The 27,269-nt window shown below is 43.5% G+C and overlaps 1 protein-coding gene across 3 annotated transcripts in view; it reads right to left on the bottom strand.

Moving 5' to 3' along the window:
* Positions 1-26,273, bottom strand: part of ESRP1 (epithelial splicing regulatory protein 1) — a 41,658-nt gene extending 15,385 nt beyond the window's left edge. For 2 of the 3 annotated variants that reach the window (XM_054985598.1, XM_054985599.1), the window contains exons 1-11: positions 25,944-26,272; positions 25,238-25,366; positions 23,437-23,550; positions 20,392-20,506; positions 14,743-14,841; positions 13,282-13,336; positions 10,120-10,230; positions 8,392-8,524; positions 8,260-8,302; positions 4,958-5,259; positions 3,030-3,248 (exon numbers count right to left, since the gene is read on the bottom strand). In XM_054985598.1, coding sequence (XP_054841573.1) covers positions 3,030-3,248; positions 4,958-5,259; positions 8,260-8,302; positions 8,392-8,524; positions 10,120-10,230; positions 13,282-13,336; positions 14,743-14,841; positions 20,392-20,506; positions 23,437-23,550; positions 25,238-25,366; positions 25,944-26,075 — 1,452 coding nt within the window. In that variant the 5' untranslated portion in view covers positions 26,076-26,272. Of the gene's footprint in view, positions 1-3,029; positions 3,249-4,957; positions 5,260-8,259; positions 8,303-8,391; positions 8,525-10,119; positions 10,231-13,281; positions 13,337-14,742; positions 14,842-20,391; positions 20,507-23,436; positions 23,551-25,237; positions 25,367-25,943 lie in introns of all 3 variants that reach the window. The other variant, XM_054985600.1, reaches the window with a different exon arrangement.
* Between the last annotated feature and the right edge of the window lie 996 nt (positions 26,274-27,269).

The following is a 27,269-nucleotide window of genomic DNA, read 5'->3' as shown; positions in this document are numbered from 1 at the left end:
TGCTGCCTTCCAGTACTGGAATTCAGAGATTTGCGGCCTCTGTAGATGGGGGCTTCCTTCAGTCATTGTCTATGTATAAGGCAAGTAGTGGCCGTGCTGGACACATCAAATCCTGGCAGACAAAAGCCCAATGAAAAACAACACTTCTTGAGCCAAAACAGTTCAGGTAGTAGGATGCCACATTCAGAGATTCTGAAGCTATATGAAAAAAAAATATACCAGACAATGCTAGTTTTCTGTGGTTGGATCCCATGGAAGATTCCTGCCAATTCCCCCCCCACACACACACACCTTGCTTCAGACCTCCAATCCTCCCTCATACTCCCCCCCCATCCCTCACAAACACCATTTTATTTGACATTTTGGAGGGAGGCAGCAAGAAAGTTGTGCTTCGCTGACAGAAATTCTTCCAAGAACAGATTTTTTTCAGTGGGATTCAAGCTGCAGGTTATTAGCAAAAAAATAAAATAAAATTGCAATACAATAGCAAACTAGTACAAAAGACAAAACAAAACACAGATTGAGCAGCTCCTGATGGCCCAACATAAAGCAAAGCAACTGTGACAGGAACAGACTGACCAGATGTGAATACCCCCAGTGGGCAGAGCTGGGAGGGGCACAGCCTGGCAGAAGTGGAGCCAGGACAGGAGGAGATAGGCCATATCCTACCCCCACATCACTCAAATGTGGTCAGATGATGATCCTGAGGGGTATTTGAACAATTTTGAGAGAGCAGGAGCTGTGGTGGGATGTGACCAGGCCCAGCTGTTGGTCATCTTCACAGCTTGGCTCTCAGAGCCCTTGTAAGACTTGCTGGATATCCTGACACTCAGCAAAGCAGCCAGTTACACCAAGGAAATATCCATCATTCTCAGCATGCTTAATATACTGGAAAAGACTTCCCAGTGACACCCTCATGTCCTTGGACAGAAGGTGAAGGCCAACGCCCTGAGGTGGCTGAAGCAAGCAGTCTGTATCAAACTGGTGATGTTTGAACAATTTGCAGCTCTCTTCATGGGGCACATGCATAACTCAGCCAAAGGAACCCCGCCTGCATGTCCAGCCCAAACTGGAGGACACTGAAAGAGAGAAAGGACAAGACTGCTGTGGGGTGGCCTACTAACAAAAGGCAAGACCTGAAAGCCAGAGCCATTGCTGCAGCTGGGACTCCGGCCAGGAGTCGAAGGCTACCGTGTGCAAATAGACGGCCGCACCAGAAGGATGCAGGTAGCCATCATTCCATACTGACAATGTGCTGTGGTCCTGGGGCAGGAGGACTGAGCCAGCTGGGAGGCCCTGTCTTGCTTATTTCTCTTGCTGAATGAGCCAGCAAAAGGGGTTGCCTTCACAGAGGCTACCCCTCCCTGGCTGGAGGGTTTTATGCAGGCTCAAGCCAAAGACGCGTCCTTGAGGGAGACACAGAATAGGCAGCTAACCCCCCTGAGCCTACTGCGCAGAGATCCCAGTTCATCTATAAAGGAGACCTGGTCTAACTAGCTGTGGAACCCGCCAAGGAAGACCCAGTTACTAGTCCCTGAGAGCCTTGGGCGAGAGATCCTCCGACTGGTAGCTGGTTGAATATAGGAGCATGCCTACATTAATCTTGCAGTGCAATTTTAAGTGTGTTAACTCAGAAATAAGCCTCCTTAAAGTTAATAGAGCTTATATCCTAATAAGTGCATTTATGCCTGTAGCCGTGGTGTAGCAGAACTATAAGAATTGCCTTTTTTTCAATTAATTTGTGGTTGTACACCCAGCAGATGATGCACAGATGTGGATGATTCTTTCACTGCACATTTTTAGCATTCAACATTACTAACATCAAGTTATGTAGTCATTTCAGAGACTCATGCCTTCATCAGCAATTTTAATAGACACAACACCACAGTGGCCAAATGTTGCTCCCTCTACATTTTACAGACATTTTGTCCTTTCGCTTGTGATAAAGTTATAAAGAGAGCCATTCAACAATGCTACTTAAAGGCTATAGTTATAGGACTTTGTGTTCTTGCCTGTCAGGTTTCATTATAACAGAACAACCCTTCAGATTAACACCACTATTGTAAAATCCTGGAAATATACCTTGCTTAGAATTTAGAGTATCAGAAACCAAGAAAGATTCAGAAAAGATTTTTTTTTTATCCTCCAATTTTCAAGCAACCGCACACTTGTTAGAAGACAAATACTTTGATTTTTTTCCTCACACTTATGCACGCATCCCTTTCTGTAGAAAAATATTCAAAAATCTAAGTAATACTTTGGAAGGCAAGTATGATCATAGCAGAAGCTTTGAAAACCTCCTCAAACTACTTGAGATGTTTCCCACCTTCCTGGCACCTCTCATTTAGTTTTACAGCACTCTCACGGGGAAGGCTGGTCTGCGAGACAAAGACTTACATGCAGCCATCCACTGAACTTCACAAAACCAAGTGGGGATTCTCAGCTTTGTTTTACAACAATGCAATACTTCTCTTACAGCATTCGTAGTAGTATTTAGAGTTTCAAATTATGTCATGAAGTCAAATAGGAAGCATCCCTAACCTTTGCTATATGCACCTGAGAAAGGGCATCCTCACAACTCACTTTATAAAGAGGCCAGGTAGCCAGGGCGAAGCAGCACGGCAATTCAACCAGAGGCTGTGTCTTGCAATGCACTTTGTGGCAAGATGGAAGCACAAACCTAGGAACGCGTCTGTCTCTCCCCACTGAGCCAACAGCTGTTGGGGATGGGACAATTTCTACCCCTCCCCACATTCCATGGCTCCTACCCAAAGATCAAAGCATCTTCACTTTTTAAAAAAACATTGAAAGATACGCCAGAAAACCTGATTACAGAACTCCTTTGTAACATCTAGTTTATTCTGAAGAGTGCAAGCCATTCATAATACAGGTGTGAAGGCTACATGGATGATTGTACAGAATCCCAATGATGCACATGAAATAACTGGAATACTCTAATGTCATACAGGAAAAGGCTAAGAGAACGTAAGTGAAAATAAGCAAGACTGACTGTTCCCGCCTTCACTTACCTGGTGATTTAATACCATGTGAACCCCATGAGTTCTGATATCAGCAGAAAACTCCCCCAGAAATCCCAGAATATCCTCTATTGTGGCAGCATAGGGAAGACCGCGTAGTCGTATGCAGTCCCTTACATTGGTGGGAGGTACATATTGCTGAGGTAGTACAGGAAGGATAGGGGGAGTTGGAAGAGGAATCAGAGGTGCAGAAGAATACCTGTTCAACACCTGCAAAAAAAAAAAAACAGCCAAGAGGTTTCATATATGTTGGGAGTATAATCCACATCAAACACAACAGGTTTCCCATTTAGCCAGAAAAACAAACCAAACAGGTAAATCCCACCCATTTCTATTTCCTTCCCTCTAACTGGATGGAAGCTGTATTTTTTAATGGGGAGAGGAGCAGTTGGCACCCCTCAGCTATGTACCCTTGTCTGTTGCTACTTATGTTCTCTCACAGGACAAAGTAAAGAGGCTCCGGTAAGCAGGATGGATAGTAGATCTTCCCCTGTGCCCTGGAAATACCAAGCAAATACTCCAAGAGCTCGACTTTTTACATATCTAAATCAGGGCATAAAACCTCATTTATGAGGAGGACCAGATATGACATAAGTAACCTGATCAGGCAGGGGAAACCATACATTTTCAAAATGGGATACATGGAAAATATATGCATAATCTTCATTGTTACCATTATCTGTTTTCATTTGCTGCACTGCAGCAGATTGCTGGAGAAATAGGTTGGTAGGAAAACTACACTATTAGATGCAAGATAAATAGACACCAGCAGGCAGCACAAATGTGCCCTAATCCACCGAAGGACACTGTTCTCATCAGATGACTGATACTGTAAGATCACCAGTAACCTGTTGGTAGGATTGTTTTTTTTTGGGGGGGGGGAGTACTGAAGTAGAAAACACAGCCCATGTGATTGGTACATAGGTGCAGAAGGTGCTTGAGTACAGCCTGTTGCTATGCACAGGTCATCTAGACTGAAAACAGGGATTATGCCTATAAAAACAGGAGAAAGCCAAGGTGCCGAAGCAACAGAAGAGACATTACGCTTAAAGTCACACAGCAGAGATACATGCTGCTGTGCATATTCTGTACTATAAAATTAACAGCCTCCATCAAGGTAGTCAAAATACAGTTGAGTCCTGCAACCCTTACCAAATGAAGCACGTGTAGGTATTTTTAAAATATTAGTTTTTCTGCATATTTTATTCTACTACAAGTCACAGGGAAGGAACAAAAACTGTTCCTTGGTCATCTTGCTCAGTTTTCATCTTCTAAGACATTGCTTGGAAGTGCCTCATTTTTTTAAGCCCACGTGGACCAGCAACTGACTTCAAAGAAGAAAGCAAGAATTTTCGTCAAGTGAAATTCTATATCCCAATTTTATAGCTAAACATGATCACAGAACACGCATATCCCTTCTCATTTACCATTTACCAATGTACAAAGTACCTGAACTAGGAAAGGGCAGTAACTTGACAAAGACAATTGTATGATTATTGAAGTCCAGCTTGTACAGTTCTGAGCACAAATCATGCTCAGCCTTTGCTCTGATCTTTGTCATGACAGATCCAGAAATGAGCCGCTGAAAAACCTCACATCCATCTTTCCCTTGTTTCACACATGCAAGAGAATTCGGTGGCAGAACCATGAGGTGATGGCAATGATGCAGTCCATTCTGACTGCAGGAGTGGTGGAATCCATTTCTGTTCACATAAAAACTCCTTGCAAAGACACAGCACAGAAAGGCTACCTGATGTGCTGGTTTTCTATTTGCAAGAAGTTCCAGACATAAGAAGTATTCCAAAGTGTGTTCCTCCACCTGCAGTCTGAGGTGATGAAATCCAGTCTTCCATCTCATTCCCTGCATGTGTGAGCCAAGGATTAGTCTTCAGACAAGTACCTCACAATGTGACACTCACCTGTTGAACCTCAGCTGCTGTGCTCCGGAAAAGTTCTATGTACCTTTTACCCAGTAAGTCCTTGTGTTTTTTTAATGCATTCTGTGCGTATTCTTCACAGGCAAACAACACGAATGCATCCCCCGTTGGCCGATTATCAGGGTACGTCACAAAGAGGACTCCTTCCTTTCCACCTGTCACAGGACAATGCTGACCAAAAAACGCTAACACTTCTTCTGTTGTTACGTTGAAGGGGAGACCCCGCATCCGAACAATCACTTGGTTCTCTTTTGACAAGAACTGAGCTACTTCATTGGATGTGCCTTAGAGAAGAGCCACCAGAAATGACATGTTACAGGATTTAAAAAAAATTATTCTCATTGTTATCTTTTCCTGTCTTACAACTTGTTGTGTGCTATATTTTTGCAAAATGTAATTTAAAAGAAGATAAAGAATCAACAGAAATATAAAGATGCTGAGATCACTATTCACAGAGAGTTATTGAGGAAAGAGTACACAACTATTTCCCTTTGTGGCCTTTATTCCTTTTGGCAGACACTCAGACACCTTTCAGCAGACAGACACCCAGAGAACTGAAGTTTCTCAGCTTCTGTGAAGGAGCCAGAAATACTACCAGGGTGAACCACACCCTTACAAGTGAAATAATGCAGTTCCTCTAGTTCTTGGGAGAGGTCCACCCTCTCCTGGGGCAGTGTGTAGGCTTCGTCAGGTTCACAGCCTACTCTCAGACAGTACTTCGAGAGATTAGGTTCCTGAATAAGACCGAATCTTACAACAGAAGAAAAAAAGGGGGTGCTGGAAGAATGACTTCAGGTATGCTCTATATTTAGTCCCTATTTTGATTTATGGGAAAACAAAAACGCTAACAACATGTCTCCTGCTTTGAGAGGTTTTGGTTGTTCATAGATAAGTGAGATTCAGTGGAAAAGAGCAAGAGTCTACAGTAGTAGCACCTACAAGACTAACAAAATTTGTGGTAGGATATGAGCTTTCGTGAGTCACAGCTCACTTCTTTAGATTCACAAAAGCTCACACCCTACCCCAAATTTTGTTAGTCTTATAGGCAGGGCCGGCTCCTGCGTCGCCAGCACCTGAGGCGCACGCGTGCATGGGCACACCAGACTGCGTGATGATGTCACTGCATGTGATGTCATCACACAGAGGCTGGTGCGTGCACAGGGGGGCCTTCCAGCCCTCCTGTTCAGTTGCTCTGCGGGCCAGGCGCAGCTAGCCGCCCTGGCAGCTGGCTGCACCTGGCCTGCAAAGCAACTGAACGGGAGGCTGCCCGCTCAGCTGCCCCACTACAGACAGACTAACACAGCTAACCATCTTGAAGAGAGATTCAGACATAACAAAACATGGTTTCTCATGAGAAGCAACCACAGGAGAGGGAGCCCCTCAGACTCCTACAATCTTTCCCTTTACCCTCATGAATGGCATGACAATTAAGGTTCTTGGTTTGTCGTGAATATCAGCTGCAGTTCAGGCCTGCCCTCAAGATCAGGATTCCATTTAAAAGCTCTTGCATAGTGTCTCCTGGAGACTTCTGAGAACCAAAGCATGTTCAGTCCCTAGCACCTCCAGTTGAACTATTAGGTAGGGGATACAAAAGACTTCTATCTGAGACCCTGGAGAGCTATTTCCAGAGGAGACAACACTGACCTTGATGGATTAATGGTCTAATTCAGTATAAGGCAGCTTCAGTGTTTATGTACTAGTCAAAGACAACAATATTAGGATACCAGCAGCACAGTTCTAAGGACCCCTTCTTGGGAATATGTTCTATTGAGTAGACCTGCTTTGGATGATACTGTTATACATTTTAAATCTTGTCCTCCTTCCAACGATTTCAGGGTAGCAGACGCAAATCTCCTACTATCCCAGGCATCTTTGGGGGGCAGAGCTAAGCATCGAGCAGCAGCGTAATATAGTTCTCAGTTGCATAACTGGAAGGGATGTCAAACCTTGCTATCATGCTCTCGCAATAAAGATGTGTTCATAGCAATAGAAATCTGGGAGATATCTAGAGCAGCAAGGTAATGTGTGAAGTTACTTCTGGGTCGAATCCACATTACTCATTCTAAGTCGCATGTTCCCCGCATTCCCCACGCAATCCCGAGTGCCGGTCACATTACCTCATTAAACAGACGCATTTCATTCGCATTTCTCCCGAATATGTGGTCACAGGTTTTCAACGGGAGTTTCACGGTGGCCGTGAACGGGCCAATGCGCAATTTATGCGTTTTTTTAAAACCCCCCCCACTTCCTGTCTCTCCGGCCGTTCTGAGAGTTCCTATTGGCTGATTCAACTTGCAAGTGCTCCGTAGTCTGCAAAAGACTGTTTTTGACTTCATAGCATTGGATTTATTGATTATGCTGTTTCTGAATCAAATCTGGTAGTTTGAAAAATCATTTTGGGGTGAATCCATTCTCAGAACGGACTCGTGAAACTTCCTTTTTAACTGTTTTTTATTTTTTTATTTTATATTACTGTAATATCGAAATTATGAAATATCGAAATAATGACACTCCAAGGAAGTGTAACTTCAGTAAACTTCAGGCACTGAACTGTCCTGCATAGGAAATGCCCACAAAAGCTTCCCACATGCTTCCAAATTTCCAAAAAAGAAATGTGAGAGAGCCATCAGTGCTGTCAGTGGGGGAAAGAGAGGCATCATTATCTTCAATGATGTTTCTTTATAAGGTAAGATCGAAATAACGGAAAAGTGTGCTAAATTTTTTTTAAAAAAAATGGGCGGGGAAAAAAAGGTCCCGCCCAAAAAAGCGGTTTTTGAGCGGCCATGTGACCGGAGGGACGCGCAAGAAAGACGGATTGGAAGCAGGGATGTGAACGAAGAGGAAAAAATCACGGATTGGAGGCAAACGGAAGATATCCGATAAACATGCGGGTAATGGGTGAATGTGGATTCGACCCAGGTTACACAACCAGAAGTGATGTTGCGGCACTGCTGCAATGGCACTCCCCCCACAATTCCTCCTGCTGAAGCTGCTATAGTGGGAGACTTGACCCCCCTACCTTTTATCACAACAGAAAGAGTAGGCCAAGACAGAATAACTGGCAGCAGGTTCTCCAGGGAGGTTAGCAAGTGAAGGCAGAACCCAAGACCACAAGTTGAAAATCCAACACTGTCCTACCACTCCACAATGGCTCACTGAATCAAAAACTCTGACCTACAATAAGGCGGTTTTATTTAAATTCAATGGTATCAACTTAAAAAATCGTCATTAAATAAAAAGTATTTTCAATTTTAACCAAAATTATAGTAGGAGAAAAAAATTACCTCCTGCAATTTTGAGAAAGTCTTCACCTGTTGCTTTGTACACCTAGGAAAGAAGAAGGAAGAAATGCTTACAGATGGACACACCTGCCACCTTCTCTCTCAAATGCAGCGTTTGGAGATTGAGCAGCATACCTCAATGTACCGGTTCCCCATGTGATGCTTGTGTCTTTGCAGGGCGAGATCTCTGTGTTCTTCACTCACAAACCTGACAAGAGCTTCCCCATTGCGTCTGCCTTGGGCATTAAGGCAAAGTGCAGCCCCTCCTCTAGAGAGAGAGAGAGAGAGAGAGAGAGAGAGAGAGAGGCAGCAGTGAGCCACACAGGCTAGCATTCTCAAAGCTAAGAAAAAAAGCAAACTCCATTTTGTACTTTTGTGGTTTTGTTTTTTAAAGGTGAGTGTGCACACACCAGTGGAATTCTGAAATGCTCATATGACCACTTCAATGAGAAATAATCTATTGCTTTCTCTTCCATGCAAATGCTGAATGCCATCTTGGGAACAGAGTTCAGCAGCCTGAACTTCAGCTTTAGTTCTTTTCCAAAGCATGTTGAAATCCTTACAGCTGCAAGGTTCAAAACTCGGAAGCATGGTGGCCATGTGATTTCTGGAGACAGAGAAGGGCTCAGATGGATCTCCTGTAGCCAGAGCTTCAGGATCAGGTCCATAACTGGGAATGTTGTGGTAAGAAAGCCTAACATTATGCAAGAGGGGAGGAATGAGAAAACCAATGAAGCACAGCCACAACCTAAATACAAGTAGCTGAACACCTTTGAAGTTACTTCATTGTATTTAATTTTTTTAAAAAATAATTTTAACAAAACTAAGAATACCCAGCACTTTTCTGTTCTGTGTTATTCATTTATCAGAATACTGGAATATGAAAAACTGGATTCATTCTTATCGAACAGTTTAACGGCTACAGTTTGGGGACTGTTTTTAAGGCAAGCTGAAAAGGCAGGAAAGGAATACGGTATATCTCCATCAGGGCCAATGGACTAGATTTTGCTTTAAACACTATCAATAACTGGTTGATTTTTAAAAGTTACAAACAATAATAAAGGAAAAATATTAACAAGGCTTTTTAAGGGTGATGAAGGAGGTGGGGGGAGAAAGGAGATTAATTGATATGACGGTGACTGAAGAAATGCAGCAACCCTCGTGTATGTTTTTATGAAGTACTAAGCATAATCAGTGGCTTGGATCCAGCCAGCATTTTCACTCAATCTCAACTAATTCTCCTTGTCCCAAAGAGCTTTTGTCCATGATCCTCAGAAAAGTGGACCCTCTCTTCCCTATTTCACCAGTGGGAAAAATGGTTGGATCCAACTAAAAAGGGATTCCATCTGGCAATAAGCTATTTCTTTACATGCATTGCTATTTTTTTTAAGATACTAAAACAATAATATCAGTTACCCTATAAACTGCATTGAGTCCAGCTGTTCAACGCAGCTTCTTTGTCCCATTGAAGGAAAGTAAAATACAACAGCAAAATTAGCAAGGCTCTGCAAAAAGTATTGAAGATGGCAGAACTCACTAGACCCGGTGAAAAATCCGAATTACTTTGGTGGAGAATATGAACCTTTCCTCTCCCCTTCTGAAGAAGCAAATTCTCAATGGCACTATACACGATGGTTCTCTATTGTAAATTTCCCCATAATTCTTACACTGCTCATAATAAAATTAATATTGGAAACAGTAGCCACAGAATTGCTTCCTAGAAATATAGCCAATAGTTGTGTTTTTCAGCCTTCCTCCTTGCCATTAACCACCCTTGTAGGAAGAACAGAAAATGATTTAAAAACTATTAAGAATTTTATCAAAAATTATAGCTTAAGAATAAGGTTTACGGTGTGTACTTACTTGGCAATGTTTAAGCCTTTGAAGAATCTAGCAATATCCTGGTCAGATGATTGCCATGGTAAACCTCTTGCTCGGATTATGGTATTATCATCTACAAGTTCCATCTTGCTGCTGTGGAATATGAAGGCATATATTTAAAATGCCCATCACCGCAACCAAAAGTCTGAGGCCTTTTGCATGGGCTGAAATTGATACTTGCTATTGAGAATAGCCAGTGCACTCCTGCAGTTGGATGGGGGACAGCCAGGTTCAAATCCCTGCTTACCATGAAACTTATTTATTTGATAACTTTGGGTCAGTCCTTCTCTCTTAGCCTAACCACAAAAGGATGCTGTAAGGATAAAATTGGGGTGGGGAGAGGGGAGTCATGTATGCCACTTTATGAGTTCCTTGAAAGAAGGGTGGGATAAAAAGATATTTGATACACCAGCTTTTTAAGCAGATGGCTGAGAAAACCTTCAATAGCTTTTCAAATATGGATTTGTCCTCCAATAATTTATAACCTCTATGTATATCATGTCTTAACCTGGATAGCCCAAGCAAACCCAATCTCGTCAGATCTCGGAAGCTAAGCAGGGTCAGCCTTGGAAGAGCAGGGTTGCTATGCAGAGGCAGGCAATGGCAAACTTAGTCTCTTCCCTTGAAAACCCCAGCAGGGGTCGCCATAAGTTAGCTATGACTCACTGGCATTTTCCAACACCACCATGAACATCATTCCAACTCATTTTAGTCATTCAAATCCTAGTTCTGATGTAATCCTCCCTTTTCTACATCTTGGTGCATTTCTTTTTTGATTAAACTGATATTAACTTTTTTTGCCTAGATGGTTACTTTCACACACACACACCCATTATTTCCCATGTAATCTTTTCTGCCTCATTTATTTGCTGTTCCTACAGTCAGTTGCATCAGTGAGGAGGAGCTGTGGCCCAATGGTACAGCACCTGCTTTGTTAGCAGAAGCTCCCTGATCCAGATCTGAGTATCACCCATTTAAAAGTATCATCAGTTTAAAAAGGAACATAGATGGCAGGTTTTAGAAAAGACCTTTTTCTGCCTGAGACCCTAGAGTGTCATTGCCAATCAGAACAGACCAGGGCTTTTTTCCAGCTGGAACGTGGTGGAACGGAGTTCCGGAACCTCTTGAAAATGGTCATATGGGTGGTGGCACCGCCCCCTGATCTCCAGACAGAGAGGAGTTTAGATCGCCCTCCGTGCCACCGAGCAGCGCAGAGGGCAATCTAAACTCCCCTCTGTCTGGAGATCAGGGGGCAGGGCCACCAGCCATGTGACCATTTTCTCCAAAGGCAACCCACTGAGTTCCACCACCTCTTTTCCCAGAAAAAAAGCCCTGGAACAGACAATACGGAAAGACCATAGTTTAACTCTAAGGCAGTTTCATATGTTTGCACATCTGCAGAAATACTGTTTCAGTTCTGTAAATGTATACTGCAGATATTTGGTGTAGGATAAATATCTGTAGGAATGCAAGAAGGGTCATGTGGTTTAGAACAATCATTCAATTTCTGTGTATTAATCATGGCCAGGCAGTTCAAAGGCAGAAGGACAGCAATATCTACCCCTAGGATCTGGTAGTCAGAGGTAATTTTTCTGTACTGTTGCTTAGAAGCCACTAATAGCCACCATGGAGCTTTCTAATTTTTTTTTATTAAAAAAGATTTTTGAGAGACTACCACAAGCACTATTTCCTCTGGAGGCAAGTCCCATAGAGTAATGTTCCATGTGCTGTGCTGGAAACACTGGGTTGGATTTTGTCTAAATTCTGTATATAACAACAACATTCGATTTAGATACCGCTCTTCAGGACAACTTAATGCTCACTCTGAGCAGTTTACAAAGTGAGTTGTTATTATCTTCACAACAATCACCCTGTGAAGTGGGTGGGGCTGAGAGAGTTCTGAAAGAGCTATGACTGACCCAAAGTCACCAAGCTGGCTTCAAGCAGAGGAGTGGGGAATCAAACCCGGTTCTCCAGATTAGAGTCCTGCCGCTCTTAACTACTACTACAGCTTTCCCATCTCCCCACTCCTGAAGCAGCCCCAGATGCCCCCTGAAATGTTGCTCCTGGAGGATGGGGTTTCTCAAGAGTAATATGAGGGAGCATCTGGAGGGCTGCCATAGGAGGAGGAGTTGTCCCCCTCTCTTGAGCATGTGGCTTGTTTTGATGCAACCCAGCCACTATGAGCTCATCATTGGTAACCAAATGAAGCAGGAAGCATTTTGATTCCTGAGAAAGGTTCAACACAAATTATCAAGAACTGTCACAAAGAAAACAACAGCTTTGGAGAGAGCAGAAGATTGTGGGGGGGGGGGGGAGGGGAGTAAGATGTGTACTAACAGCTAACCACTATCTTCACCTGGGCTGGAGATCTACTGTTCTTCCACCAGCCCATAAAACCTGTGGTTACACATTGATCACAACTGAAGCAAACATTCTCTGCTTCCATAAAAGGATATATAGTGTAATTACCAAGAAAGTGTTTTATCATCAAAAAGGACTCTACAGCAAGAGAGCCTTGAAATAGGTTCTAGGATCAGCTCTTAAAACATAAAAGATAAAAAGGATCTTAAAAAAAATCTAAACATGGATTTTGGTGGAGTGGTTAAGAGCGGTGGGACTCTAATCTGGAGACCCGGGTTTGATTCCCCACTCTTCCATTTGTAGCCAGCTGGGTGCCCTTCGGTCAGTCACAGCTCTCGGAGCTCTCTCAGCCCCACCCACCTCACAGGGTGATTGCTGTGGGGATAATAACCTACTTTGTGAACTGCTCTGAGGGGATGTTAAGTTGTCCGGAAGGGCGGTATATAAATCGAATGATGTTGTATTTTGTTTGGTAGAAGCTTCCCCTCAAAAGAAACTTCTGGGCCATCACAACCTTTTGTGACTAAAGCTAGAATGTTGTATGGCTAATAATGGGTGTCTTGGTATTTTAACAGCAAGGGAGTCACACAAAATAATATCTGGACAAAGAAGAACAGGGAACATCCTTTGATTATTATACAAGTATTGTGATATTCCAAGGAAATATGGAAGCCAGGACTAAGACTGAACAAGCCTTGAAAGTATAATCCACAGCAGCATTTATTTTAACAGTAGGTGAGAAACCCCGAACCTTGGAAATGCTTAAATGCAAATACTTACCAGGTTCCACTTTCAAATTTGTAGTTTACTCTTTCTGGATCTGAAAATCTGTGATCTAAAAAAAATTTAAAAGATATTTCTTTTTAAGTAACTTTTTTTGAAAATAGGATAACATTCCTTCCAATATTTCAGAGAAGAAAAACAAGGTATACTCATAACACTCTATTCTCACCCCCATGGAAACAGCAGTGCCTCTCCCTCACTCATTACTCTTTGAGGAAGAAATTCCTCCTGTATTTCATGGCCTTTCAACCCAATTGTTCAGAAGTGTGTTTCTCTCCCTCTGTCATGTATATATTCTGCTGACTGAGAACGAATTTTACATATCGCAAAAATGAACTATAGTTCTGAAAATGTTACAACAATTTCATTCAGCTCAAGTCTTGCTTTTTTCCATTCTGGAAGACGGCCAGCCATATGCTGAATCCAGTAATTCTGCAACTGCCTGTTTTATTCCAGCAAGTGTGCTGTTAGTAAACAGACTTTAACAGCTCCCTTTTGACCTTCTAGGTTCTAAAAAAATGTTCAAAGCTTTACAAATATTTACTCACACAATGAAACTGGCTCATCAATATTTACTACCTAAATAAGAGAGTTATGGGTGAGGATGAACAGGAAGCGCATGTACATTTATGTACAACTTTCTTTGGCCACTTGAGCCATGCTCTGATCACATCCAGTTAAATTACTGTAATGCACATTAGGTGGGGCTGCCTCTGAAAACTGTTCTGTGGCCTAGGCTGCTGTAAAGGACTGGCTATTGGGATTGTACCACCCTGGTACTAAAAAAGCTGCACTGGCACCCTATTTGTTAGAAGGCAAAACTTAAAAGTGCTAGTGCTTACTGTTAAAGACTTTCACAACTTGTGGCCTAGAAGGAATGCCTCCTCCTGCACCGTCCACCTCAGGAATTAAGCCCTGCTCTCTGCATCCCCTACCATGGATTGAGGAGGATGGAAAATAGAAACAAGACTCTCTCTGTGATGGTTCCTCATCTCTGGAATGCTCTATCACTTCAAGATCACCTGGCATCTATCCTACGGGCACTTAGGTGCCAGGCTAAAATATTTCTCTTTACTCAAACTTTAATTAAAGTTCTATCCTAGTTTTTTAGCTCTTTTTCTTTTGTATATCCCATTTGTTTGATATCTGTCTCATTGGTAGGATTGTTTTATGCTGTTTTAATTGGCAGGTGATTTTATGGCTGCTAGACTGGCATAGTCTTATTGCTGGTGGGGCTGGTGTTACCAATTTTCAATTTATTTTTACTTTTACATTGTTAGCTGCCTCAAGTCTCTGGAAAGGTGACATACAAATCAGAATAAATCGTAAACACATTCCCTTGACTAGTCTTTCAAAAAGCAACATGGGATTTACTGGAGGCAGGAATCAGAAAAGAAACATCACGAACAGTGAGGTAACCACCCCAAGTCCCACTTGGAATGCCTCCATTTTTCTTACTGTATGGTTCAGAAATTAGAGTTAAGATGACATTTGCCATATCTTCCACTTGAGATATACCAAAACGCTGCACTGGATTGTTCCCGTCAAGATTAAGATCTAGACACTGGTGTTAAGGGAAGAGTCTTAAAGCAATATTTCAGTAGATTGAATACAAGTATTACATTTCAGGATTAATAAGCAAAAGTTACTCTTGATTCACAGTAGTATTAATGCTAAAGCTGTGCAGTGCCCATCTTTGCCCCCTGAGCAAGAAAGCATGCCCCTATGAAAAGGAACTGACAAGGGGAATATTTGCCAGCTTGATGAAGTCAGACATGGTGTTGGATTCAGGGTAAGTGTCCACTGATGGAAGGAGGACGATTTTCGCCAATTCTCTCCATCTGCAGCAGACTTCCAATTCCCCTCATGCTGTTCCTGGGGGGTCTCCATCCCCCCTCCCTGAGCTGCAGTGAGTGGGGGAAGCAAGAAAGTCCCACCCACTGACAGAAATCTCTGCTGTCAACATGGATCCTGTGATGATCTGAGCCATGCTTTCATTCTATTAAATATAAGATGAACTTTGGAATACAATCTTACGGCTATATGTCAGAACAAAATAAATTCAAACAAAGTCCCCACACATTCATTGCAACATGTTATGAAAATGTACAGACGAATACAAGACAACCCTTTTTTTCCTTTATATCATTGGTAGCAGTATCTTCCCAAATATTATTTGAGGCCATAAAAGACAACTTGTTAGTCATGGCTGTCAGTCATAGCTGTCATCAACCTGCTGTATTTTAGTAAGGGGCTTTAGTTCACACATCATCGTTGCATTCCGTATTTTATTTTTCCTTTCCATAGGACCCCCATAACCAGATTTCTACTTGCAAATAGACTGCCGTCATCTTGCTCTTCCTTTTGCCCCACAGTTCCTTAAAATAATTAACAGCATCACCTGCAGCATTAGTGTTAATTCAGCTGTTCTCAGGTCTTCATCAATGTGGAAACCCTCATATTTTAAGATTTGTTCCCCCCCCCACAAGTCCTCTAATCTTGCACTTTGAAAGGGGGCTGCCAAGCTTGTGGGAGGTAATGGAGAGATGACTCCATCCTCAGACCAATACAATGAGAACCATATTAGCTACATTTTAATGATAAGGTGAAGTAAAGTGTTTTATATTGTCTTATACATGGCCTCCAAGATCAAGCCTCCAAGGCTAGTAGATTCTAGAATGTCACAACTCAAACGGCCATGGTGTGACCTGTATTCCATCTCACCCCTTCATCGGAAGGTTCTTTGCACCACAGAGAAGCAGCAGCTTCCTTATTCGTTGATATCTCCTCGTTGAATGGAGGCAGGCAGAGGCATAGCATTTTGAGAGTTGCTCGTGTAAATTTTTAAAAAAGATCAGCACCACACATTTCCAGTGTTTAACTGAACTTCTGAATGGGGCCCCAGAATGTATTTATATAAATATGGGGATCAATACATTAACCTGAATATGTCAAGAAACTATTCTAACTCCAAGTCTGCTCATGGTCTGGCTATGCAGTAGCTTCTGTTTGTTTGATCTCTGGGGGAAGGGGAATGTGTCCTCTGAAGGCCCTTGATTTATGACTGCAAGCTTGATTGGCTCCACCCTGGGGCATTTGGAACAGTGAACTGGCTGAGCAAGCTTTGCAAGTGGAGAACTGCAGCAAATTATGTCGTACAGAGAATGCAGGCAGACCCTAAAATATACATGTATTTACAGCTTAGTTGAGGTGAACAAATTCCCAATTCTCCAATTCATTTGATAACAAATGGCATGTTAACTTAGGGTTGCCAGCTCCAACTTGGGAAGTTCCTGGAGATCTGGAGGGTGAAACCTGGAGAAAGTGGGGTTTGGGGAGGCAAAGGACTTTGGCATGGCATAATTCCATAGAGTTCACCATTTTCTCCAGGTGAACTGACCTCTGAGGCCTGGAGACCAGTTGTAATTCTGGGAGATCTCCAGCCACTACCTGGAGGCTGGCAACCCTATGTTAACTTGAGAGGGCCAACTAAAATCAACATGATCTGAAACTGAAAAGCTGTGCAGATAATTTTTAAAAAGTCAACAAGGATATACATAAAATGTAAACAGAAAAGTACACCATCATGAGAGACAGCAATACTTCAAATATTGAAGGAAGCATTCCAGTGGATCAAGCTAGCAGCACAGTGAAGCAGTACAAGAGTTTGTAAAAGTTGGGGCATGTGAAGGATTGTAGAATGAGGAGACATACAATGAGGAAAATCCCCCTAGCCACATGCAAATTTTCCCCTTCCAGGGTACTCTATCCCCCCCCTTTTCAATTGCCATCACCAGCTAAGATCAATAGGCATTCTCAGTTTCCATGGAGCCATAAAAGCAATACTTTCTGCAAGCATGGAGAGCCCCCCCATGTCTGCAGAAAACCCTTTCCTTGTCTGTGAGCAGCCCCTTTGCACTGCCCTACTGATAGGTACTTAATCATCATTTTTCTATTAAACTAATAGGATTATAATCTGCATCTGTTACTGGGTGCAATTCAGGGTGCAGGTGCTCACAGTAGAGCCCTGAATGGACTGAGACACCCCCCCCAATCATTGAGAAATGGCTTCCCCCACCACAAATACTGTGCTGCCCACTGAGATTATTATTGCAAGCCCTGCTGCTAGCGACCTCACCCACAGAAGGGACAGGCCATTCTCAATAGTGGTTCCCCCTGTTGTGGAATGCTTCTTTCCTCTATTAGTCACTGAGTGAAAACAAATCTCTTTACTCAGGGTTTCTATTTTTTGTATTTCAACCTCATTCTTTTCAGCCTACCCCTTGCTTGTAAATTTCTTATGCTGCTGATTTTATTACTGACCAGTTTCGTGTCTGGAATTTCTTTCAAACTACTTCATTTCTAATTTAATTAGATTATCCTTTTATTCTTGATGCTAGCCACTTCAAGCTAGACAGACATAGTCTAAAGAAACAAGTTAATAAGAGCGCTCCGACCAAGCATTAGGAATATTATATTAACACTGGTAAACCTTCACTTGGAGGGCTGAATTCAGTTCTACATGCCAAAACCTGGGGGGGGGGAGTGTTTCAGAGAATACCCAACTATCATCGATTGTATCTTTTAAAAAACTCTACCCACCCTCCAAGGAACTCACTGGGGTGCCCCTCATCTATCACAATCCTGTGAAACAGATTAGGTTGAAAGAATGGCTGGCCCCAAGGTCACTAAGTGACCCTCATTGAGGCTGCAAAGCCAACTCTTCCCAGCCCTGCTTCAACATGTCAGTGACTCCATCAGCCCACCTGTACACCATACAGATGCATGACAAAGCTTTAGAAGTTACAGCAAAGTGTTTCAGAGAGCTATATTCAATTATATGTAACACTATCTACAACGGATAAAGCTGAAGGGCTGGGTCCAACTAGCTTTTCTGCTGGTGAACAAAGGGAGTCCCCTATGTCCACCAAAAAGGCTATGGTGAGGATCATGAGACCTGGGTGGAGGAGGCAGGATCTGTAGTAAGAAGGGGGATTAAATTAATTGAAAGAGCTGGCCAGGTCCAACCCAAAAGTTGGTACAAATGAAGTCCAAAGCACCATTACTACAAACGTCTGAAAATGAGTCACTTTATGCCTGTTGCCCAAGGCAGGGGATGAAGTCTGCCTTATGACAGCAACCTGCTCTCACTAGATGACAAACCAAAACACACATCTAGGAACTAAATTAGATGTAGCCATCTCCTTCCCTCCCTCCACCCTAAAAATTAAAAACAGGAGTAGAGGAATGGCAGGCAGAGGAGCTGGTTAGCCTTTTTCCATTTTCCCATCACCCCTGCTGCTTTCCCATCACAGCACCTCTTCCCAGAAGGTGGAAAAGCAGATCATGGGAATTCTAAGTGGGAAACAGCCGGAAGGGGAAAGGATCTAGCCAGCCCTCCCCTCTCTGTTGTTAATTTCAGCTAATGGTCATTTAAAAACTCAACTTGGGAGGTTTTTTTTTTACATACATCTGCCACACAACATGTGTCTTGGCTCTGGTGTGGGACTTTCTCCTTTACATTTTGTTGTGTTCAGGACTGAAAGAAAAACTGGCAGAACCACACAGGGTAAAACACAAATGTAAAGAAATGAGAAAAATGATAGGTGTGTCACATTTTCACACTCAACAGTCCAAAGACTGAGGCAGGGGAGAGGGAATTTCCACTAACCAGGAATACATGTTTGATTATGGATTATGGAACCTTTTTTGCAGTTTTAAAACAGTTTCATTAGTTTATTTGCATATGTATTGTTTTGTTTTGTATGGATTACTTTCACACCTTGTTAACAGGTCTCTCTTGAAAGGTGATCCATAAATATTTTAAAGGAATAAATGGTAGCATCTAGATCTGCACAGATGCCCATCAAGAAATGTGTACAGTAAATAGATGTGGTTTTCCTTAATAATCTTCTGAGTAAGTAGACACCCACAAATCATTGTACCACAAAAGAACTGCTGAACATTAAAAGTTATCACAAGAGTCAATTTTTACTACAATGAACATGGTTAATCTTCTAGAATTTATCCATAAATTCTGCTTATTTGATGAAAGATGTTTTTATATGATACACAAAAACCTTAAAAATGTCCCAGGTGACCAACATGGATAAACAGTAGCCATACAGAAGAAAATTATAGCTTCGTCTCTAAATGATCAGAATTGGAAATACTGGTCTTGCAGCTATTGCTCCTGACAGAACCATAAATTTATGCCCATAGAAGAAACAGCATAAATAAAAACACACTCATTGAAGTCAATGAAGAATCCCAGCCAGCTGCCCATTCCTTCCAGCCACACAGGAGGATAATGTACCCTGCACCTAATCAAGGCACACTGCCACTGGAGTATGCAGGCCCCAGTAAAGGCACACTGATCATATATATGATATGGGGTTTCACCATTGCCCATCCCAAGTCTATTGAACAGGGAGCACATGTGGAGATTTTGGTGATGGAGGACTTTGCATCAACACCTCTCCAAACAGCCAGGAAGATGCTACCACCAGAATACCAAAATAAAAGGAGGAATAGCAAGGATGGCCTTGGTTAGTAATTGCATGGGAGACCTCCAGCAAAGACCAGGGTTGCAGAGGCAGGCAATGGCAAACCACCTCTGATAGTCTCTTGCCATGAAAACCCCGCAAAGGGGGGGGGGGTTTGCCATAAGTCAGCTATGACTTGAGGGCACCACACAAACATAGGACACCTTGGTTCGGTTGGACACATGACTTCCTCCCCCACAGAAAAGTGAGGGAATTGGGCTGGCTAACGACCCCCATTAACTCAACAGGTGCTAAGAGTTGCCCCACCAAATGTGAAGGGAGGAACTCTCCCCTAGTTCCATGTTACTGTCCCCCACAAGGCTATGTCTTGTATGAACTGAGGATTTTAAGGGGGCGCCAAATGAACATATCCATCCAAATGTTTGCATAGGCATCTACTCAATATATCAAAGCATAAAGAGCGCCAAGCAGGATACAAACATATGGAACATTTTGAACTAAAGTGTATTTCTATTTTCTATTTCTGCAAGGGGGCAGGCAACTATAGCTCGTTCTAAAGATGTACCATTTCTTAACCCTTCATTTTGTTTTTAAAGGATACGCTCTGCCATGGTTTTAGCATCCAGCTTGTCAATTTCAGGTGAGCCTGGGCAACATTTCTTGAATTCTTTTCGGAGATCAAAAAATGAGTAGAAACATTCAGGCAACAAGATATTCTGCAAGAAACCAAGTTACTTCTGATAAGCCACAATAGCATTCATCTCTCCCCCCACCCCGTCCCCGTCCTCTGTTTTCACACTTATAGCCTGAACAGTTAGTCTGAAAGCCTGCTCAGCTAACATTACAAGTCCTTTTGCAAGCCACTCATTGGCCACTTAAGCATTGTTAAGTCTCTCCCTTGTGAATACTTCAAGATGAAAGTACATGCTGTTGTAGATTATAAAACCACAACTAGCAGTTACATCACAATGGGAATACTCATTACTCCTACATACTAATTTTAACTACCCATGTCACAAGAGGCAAAGAACAACAGAAGAGGCATAGATTTTGTAGAAGACTTTTTTCAGAAACAAACACAGAATATCCAATAAAGTTAGTTCTGATATCCAGAAATGCAACTTTGATTATTTTCAATAGGTGCTTGAAGAGCGACACACGCCTCTTTTCACCAATACAGTAACCAGCCTATTCCCTTTTTCTAGTATGCATCTTTAGTATGAAAAGCATTTCCAAAAGTGTAGTTCTGATCAAAATTACACCCTTCTAAGCCAATTTATATCAATGGACTTGGAGTATAACTCTGCTTAAGGACTACACTGTATATACCTTATACATAACAAACTTCTAACTCGAGCCCCCTCTGTGACAAAGGGTTAAAGCCAAATGTAAAGCCCATTTTAGTGGTGCGTTCCCAGACAAAATAAAACAAATATTTCTTAATAGGTACAGAACGATGAAGAGATTCAAACATCAAGTGATGCAATGATGGAACTGCCCAAATTACTCATAGAAACTAAGCAAGTTATGCAGCTCATCCCAAATGAATGCCAGCGAACTCCTTTTTGCTCTGTGACTCTATACAATGTTAAAGCCTCAAGACTTAATTTTACTTTAAAATGCCACGCTTCCAACTAACCAAATGAACTGTGTGAACTTCTGAAAAAGAATACACTGACTGGCATGGTTCAGAAATGTCCTCCCTCAATTGTCTTAAGAAAACTTTCTGTGCATTACTAGTAGCATTCAATCCCCTATAACACAGTGCACCTTAGGCAAGTACTATGAATTTGGGGGAGGGGGAGATAGAGCAGGAAAGGGGAGAAGCAGCAATAACTGAGACATATTTTTGTGGCAGATTGATTTCTGCTTTGCTGTCCTCTGACAAGCATCTGCTTCCAGCTATTTTAGAAGTTTGGAATGTATGCATTTCTGGAAGAGATTGATCTGTTGTGGGCAAAATGTAGCCAGGGTTGACATGACAAACGTAATCATATGGATAACATCACAGTAGATGATGTATTTAATCTTGCCCGAAGAATGAAGTACAGTGCTGAAAGCATCACCATGCATACTTAGTAGCAGGTTAGTATGAACTATAGTTGGAAATAAGTGCCCTTTGAAGAAGCACACAAGGATGATCAATTTACCCATAGCCAATGCATATAGTTGGAATACCAGACTAGGTACTGTTGCTGAACCTCTGCAAAACTAGAATGTAGACTGATGTTTCTTAGGATGGACAGTAGGATTTGATCATATCTTGACTACAAAAGAAGAAATGCTAACATAATGAGGGTCAATGCATGAGAACCAGGGAAGGCTGCTCCTGAAAAGGAAATGTGTAGGAAATGTGTAAAAACCTGGAGTTCTGTGCTGAGGAATAAAATGTCTACTCTGACCAGACAAGTTTGGCTTCAGGTTCCAATTTTCCAACAATGTGTGCACATTTTGTTCAATGGCACACACAAGGAAGGAGCGGTTCAGAAATGGACAAGGACAAATTCATTGTACTTTATTATCCGCTTCGGCAGCTTTGTGAGAAATGGTACATAAAGCCATTAGGGAACAAATTCTTTCTTCCTATGAAGGGAAAGAAAGCCATCCAAACTAGAGATCATAGAGATGTTTTGCCTTGCATAAACTATTTTATAAAGCGATATATACTCAAGTCCCAACCAGATTCAAAATGCACCATTGCATTCTTGGACTGTTGCATTTGCTGCAAGAGACAAATTTGATTGATTGACTGAATTTCTAGCCCGCCCTCCCCACAAGCAGGTGCAGGGTGGTGGGTTACAATCATAGATAAATTACAACAAATAAAACCAGTAAAATACAACTCAGTACCAACAGGGATTTCAACATTCCCGGTACTGAGGAACTTGTGAGGAACAATACCATTCACCAACTATTATCATCATGATTTGAAAGGTGGGGGATATTGTTCAAAGCTCTTAGAGAAACAATGAATGATAAATATAGTTAAATGCATCACAAGCTTGGTCAGCTAGAGCCAAAGAAAAACCTGCTTCATATGTAACCATTCCCTGCCACTGTGTGCTGGAAACTTGCATTTAGACAATGTCTTTACAACCATGCAAGGCAAGTGCAAATGTGATACTACACATCTAAGGTTTTTTTACAGCAATGATATGGAAGAAAGCATCGTTTAGGAAGTATTCCTAATGAATCGTAAATTTTACAGAATTTTCAAGCCAAGCTAACATCTAAACAAGCAAACCTCACACTGGGCCATAGAATTTAGAATTCTGCCTTCTTGAGTTGCCTACCACGTTGGAGAGTACCTTGCAAAGTGACCAGTTTAGAATGTAGGGGCAATACTAGAAAATATGAGACTTCCTATGATCGATATATAGAATTCGTAGGCAAGGCATTGTTGTGTTAAATAAAAGTGATAGGCAAGGGCAAGAGGTCGGATAGAATGCAAATAAATAAAAACCTATTGCTGCTTAGAAGATACACTCTTTCACGCATCCAAGTGATCCCAAGATCTGGACAAGAGGCAATAGGACCATGAATACTTTAGCTTCTGAGCAAAAAGGTGTATCCTTAAGGTAAAGGCAGAGATAACCCATTCTCCAAGAGGGCTTCGGTAGAACTCAAGGAATTACAGTCCCCTTACCTTTTTGGAAGCTTCAGGGTGCAGAACCTGCCTGATATGAAGCTGCCCATCAGTGCAGAGACAGAATGAAGTACCAACACCAATATTTAGTTCATTGCTCACAGACTGGTTAAACTAAAAGAGACAAGACCAAAAAAATCTACTTACAGCATAAATACACATTTTCTAATACTAGATACATTATTATTTGGAGTAGTGGTTAACAGGAAAGGGCTCTTATCTGGAGAACTGGGTTTGATTCCCTGCTCCCCCACTTGAAGCCAGCTGGGTGGCCTTGGGTCAGTCACAGCATCTAGGAACTCTCTCAGCCCCACCCACCTCACAGGGTGATTATTGTTGTGGGGATAAAAAATGACATACTTTGTAAACTGCTCTGAGTGGGTGTTAAGTTGTCCTGAAGGGCAGTATATAAATCAAATGTTATTAATGTTGTTATTCTTTCAAGTGAAATGCTCTCCTTGCCTAAATAAGAATACTTGTACTTCAGCAAGCTTAGGTCCATGGCTCCATGCTTTCAGTACAGCCAAAGTCTGGGCTCCCTATATTTAGCAAATGTGGTTCATTCTGGCCTGCTTTAGAGAGCTGTGGCAAGATTTGGATACTTTATTTTAAGCACTTTGCAGCATATGGAAGTTATTATTAAAAAACTATTAAGACTGTCATTGAAAGAGGCAGGAAACTTTCTGGAGGACCAGATCCTATAAATGAACGCAATCAGCTCTCAAAATATCTTTACAGATTTCAGCAGAAGCACACTTTAGGTGGGCTTCATACAGCACCTTATTTTATTTATATCCTATTTTTTTCCTCCAAAGGAGATTCAAAGTGACTTACATCATTCTCCCCTCACAACAACCCTGTTAGGTAGGTTAGGCTGAGAGTATGTAACTGGCCCAAGGTCACCCAGCAAGATTTCATGGCAGAGTAGGGATTTGAACTCAGGTCTCCCAGATGCCAGTCCAACCCTCTAACCACTACACCACACTGGCTGTCTCTAAAACACCTGTGAGATAAACACAAGATGCTCCTAATGTAGCCGACTAAGATCTTGGTTGTGTGACTACTTATTTCTTTTACGTTATATCTGTCTTAATCTATACTTCCATAATTTTCTATAGAACAACAGAAATCTCTCCTATAGAAAAAGGCAGTTATTCGACGTGATGCCCTATTAATTTGCTTTTGCTACAATTTAACTTTTTTCAGTCAGCCGCTCATATTAGTCTGCTGTAACAAAAAAGGATGTGTAGGGTCCTATAAACATTCCATCAGCCTTTAAGCCTTTTTTTCTTTAAAGATACATTGAGAACTGGCAGAACTGAGATAAAAAACAAGGAGAGCACTTGATTTTGAATTGGGGAAGACTGAGAGCCTTTGGGACAAACATACACTCCACTTTTTCAGTGTATCTGTGCTTAACAGGAAGTCCATCCCATGTGCTCACCAAGACATACTTCCCTGTAAACCAAGCACAGCCTGGGCCTGCATATCGCTAGGGTCAGCAACAAGAATCATAATGCAAACGTAATGCAGTTCACGTGCTTCATGAGAAAGGAGGCTTAGAGACCTCCCCAAGTTAAGCACACGTGGGCCTTGGAAAAGGAACAGGTTGTCTCCTCCCATATAACTGGCTGTGTGAGTCAACTCGCTCTCCCACAGTAAACCCAACCCATCCCTGAAGAGAAATGGGAGTGCCTTAACACCTCAGGTCTCATGTCTGCTTGTATAGATCCAGCCCAGAAAAAAAGAGGCAAGAGAGCCATTTCTCAAGGAGATGGCAAACTGGGGAGGGGGCATTCACCTGTCTCAGAGCTTGCTCCAGCTGCACGGCCAGGGTCAGGCTGTCCAACGTGTTTTGGGTTTCTTCTTGGCATTCCTCCGTCAGCTCCAAAAGATCAGGTTTGATCAGTACTTCGTAAAGGTTTCCCACCTCCAGAATAAGGGCAGAGGGGGGGAAATGAGAAGAGATCGGCTTTTTTACATTCTCTTCTGCAGACTCGCCTCAAGAGCACAGATTAGAAACTGAATTCAGACAAACCAGGCTGGCGGAACCCTTGACCCAGCCTGTAGACTCAAGAGACTTTAAGATGCACTTTCTCCTTATTTATGGTGTAGGCCTATGCTTGGTTACTCAGAAGGAAGCCCCACAACCTTCAATGGGCCTTACTCCCAGATAAATATACAGAGGACTGTAGTCTTCGGTACCACAGGGGGCACCTTGCAACATTCAAATTTCTCAGCCCCGTGGAGAAACAGCAACCACAGGGAGGCAACAAGCTCTGTGTTCCACCCGGGTTCCACCATCCATGGCCTTCAGACGTGCAGCCCCAACACGCACTCCACTCCGCCTCCGCCCAGTTTCGCTTAGAAGAACTCTAGGCGGCGGCTCCTTACAAGTCACGCCAACTCACCCCGCTTTGCGCTTTTCGGGGCCGGGGAGATGCCAGAAGCGCGGGTCTCCCTGTCCCCAGAGCCCCCCCTCCCCGACTCCCCAAGCGGGCCAGTACCTTCTTCTGAGCCAGATCCACCACCTTCCACAGCAGCTGGACCAACTCCCTCTCGTCGGACCCCAGCCTAGCCCCGTTGGCCCCCGCCGTGGCCCCGAAGAGGATCACCAGGTAGTCGGGAGACGCCGTCATGGCGAGGCAGGAGGCAGCACCTTTACCGATCTCGGCCCAGAGGCACCGGGCGGCCACCCACCCCCAAGCCCTCTCGCGTGCAGAGACCTCCCCGCGCCCCAGCCCCGCACCTCCGCCAGCCACCCAAGCGCGCCCTGGCTCCCCGGGCCCTGCGCATGCCCCGTCGGGCCTTTTGTGGGGCCCTTTTTGGTCGGGAGTCTAATTGCAACGCCGAGCCCGGGCGAGCGGGCTCCACCTCTGGCCGGCGCGCCCCTTCGGGGAGTGGCTCTACCTGCCCACCCCGCCCTCCCACGTGGGGCAGGTAAGGCACACCTGGCCGCGCCCGCCCATTGGCTCCTTCCCACGGGACGTGGCAAGCGGAGGGAGAGAGAGGCCGGAGGGGCTCGGCCGGGAAAGGGAGACGCAGCAGCGCTCGGAGCAGCCAGCCGTCTGGCGGCCCTTTCGAAGGCTCGCCGGTTCTTTCCGCCCCTTTCGTGGGCTCGCGCCAAGAAAGCGCCCGCCGGAACGGAAACTCGGGCATCTGCGAAGGGGCGCCAGGTGCCGCTTTGCTGTCCCGAACTACCCTCCGGGATGCCGGGGGTGCTGCCTTCCAGCAGGAAAGCACGTCTGGGCGCTTTGGCCATCGCCGAGGGAATCCTGACAACTCATTAAGCCCAATGGCGGCGGCGGCGGCGGCACTGAGATACACAAAACGAGTCCTAAAGAAACCGACATCCCATCGGGCTTCCTGAGACCGAGGGAGAGAAGGAAAACGGCTCTGTAGTGCTCAGAGTGTCGGGTTCGGATCCGCGAGGCCCGAGTTCCAATCCTGCCTCTGCCTCGGAAACTCGCGGGGGGGACCTTCGGCCGTCACGCCCTCTCAGCCTGGCTTACCTCACAGGGTTGTTGCTATGAAGATAAAAGAGAGGAACGGAGAGGGGTGCTTTAAGCCGCCTTGGGTCCTCCACGGGGAATAAGCGTGGTATAAATAATAAAGAAATACATATGACATACTGGGGGCGATGTCAGAATGGGATGGCAGAGGAAAACCAGTTGCTTCTTGGGGGTGGGGCGGTGTATTGTGCTGCAAGAGATCGGGCGGGTGACGACAATTAAGAATAACAGCAACAAAAAAGATAGATTAGCAGAAAGACAAAGGCACGGTGACGTTTTAGCGAGCGACGACAGCTCGATCATAGCTCAACTGATGTGGCA

Source organism: Eublepharis macularius, chromosome 7 (genome assembly GCF_028583425.1).
Source record: "Eublepharis macularius isolate TG4126 chromosome 7, MPM_Emac_v1.0, whole genome shotgun sequence".
Classification (NCBI taxonomy): Eukaryota; Metazoa; Chordata; class Lepidosauria; order Squamata; family Eublepharidae; genus Eublepharis; species Eublepharis macularius.
The sequence above is the reverse complement of the archived record's forward strand: the minus strand, read 5'-3'. Positions and strand labels throughout refer to the sequence as shown.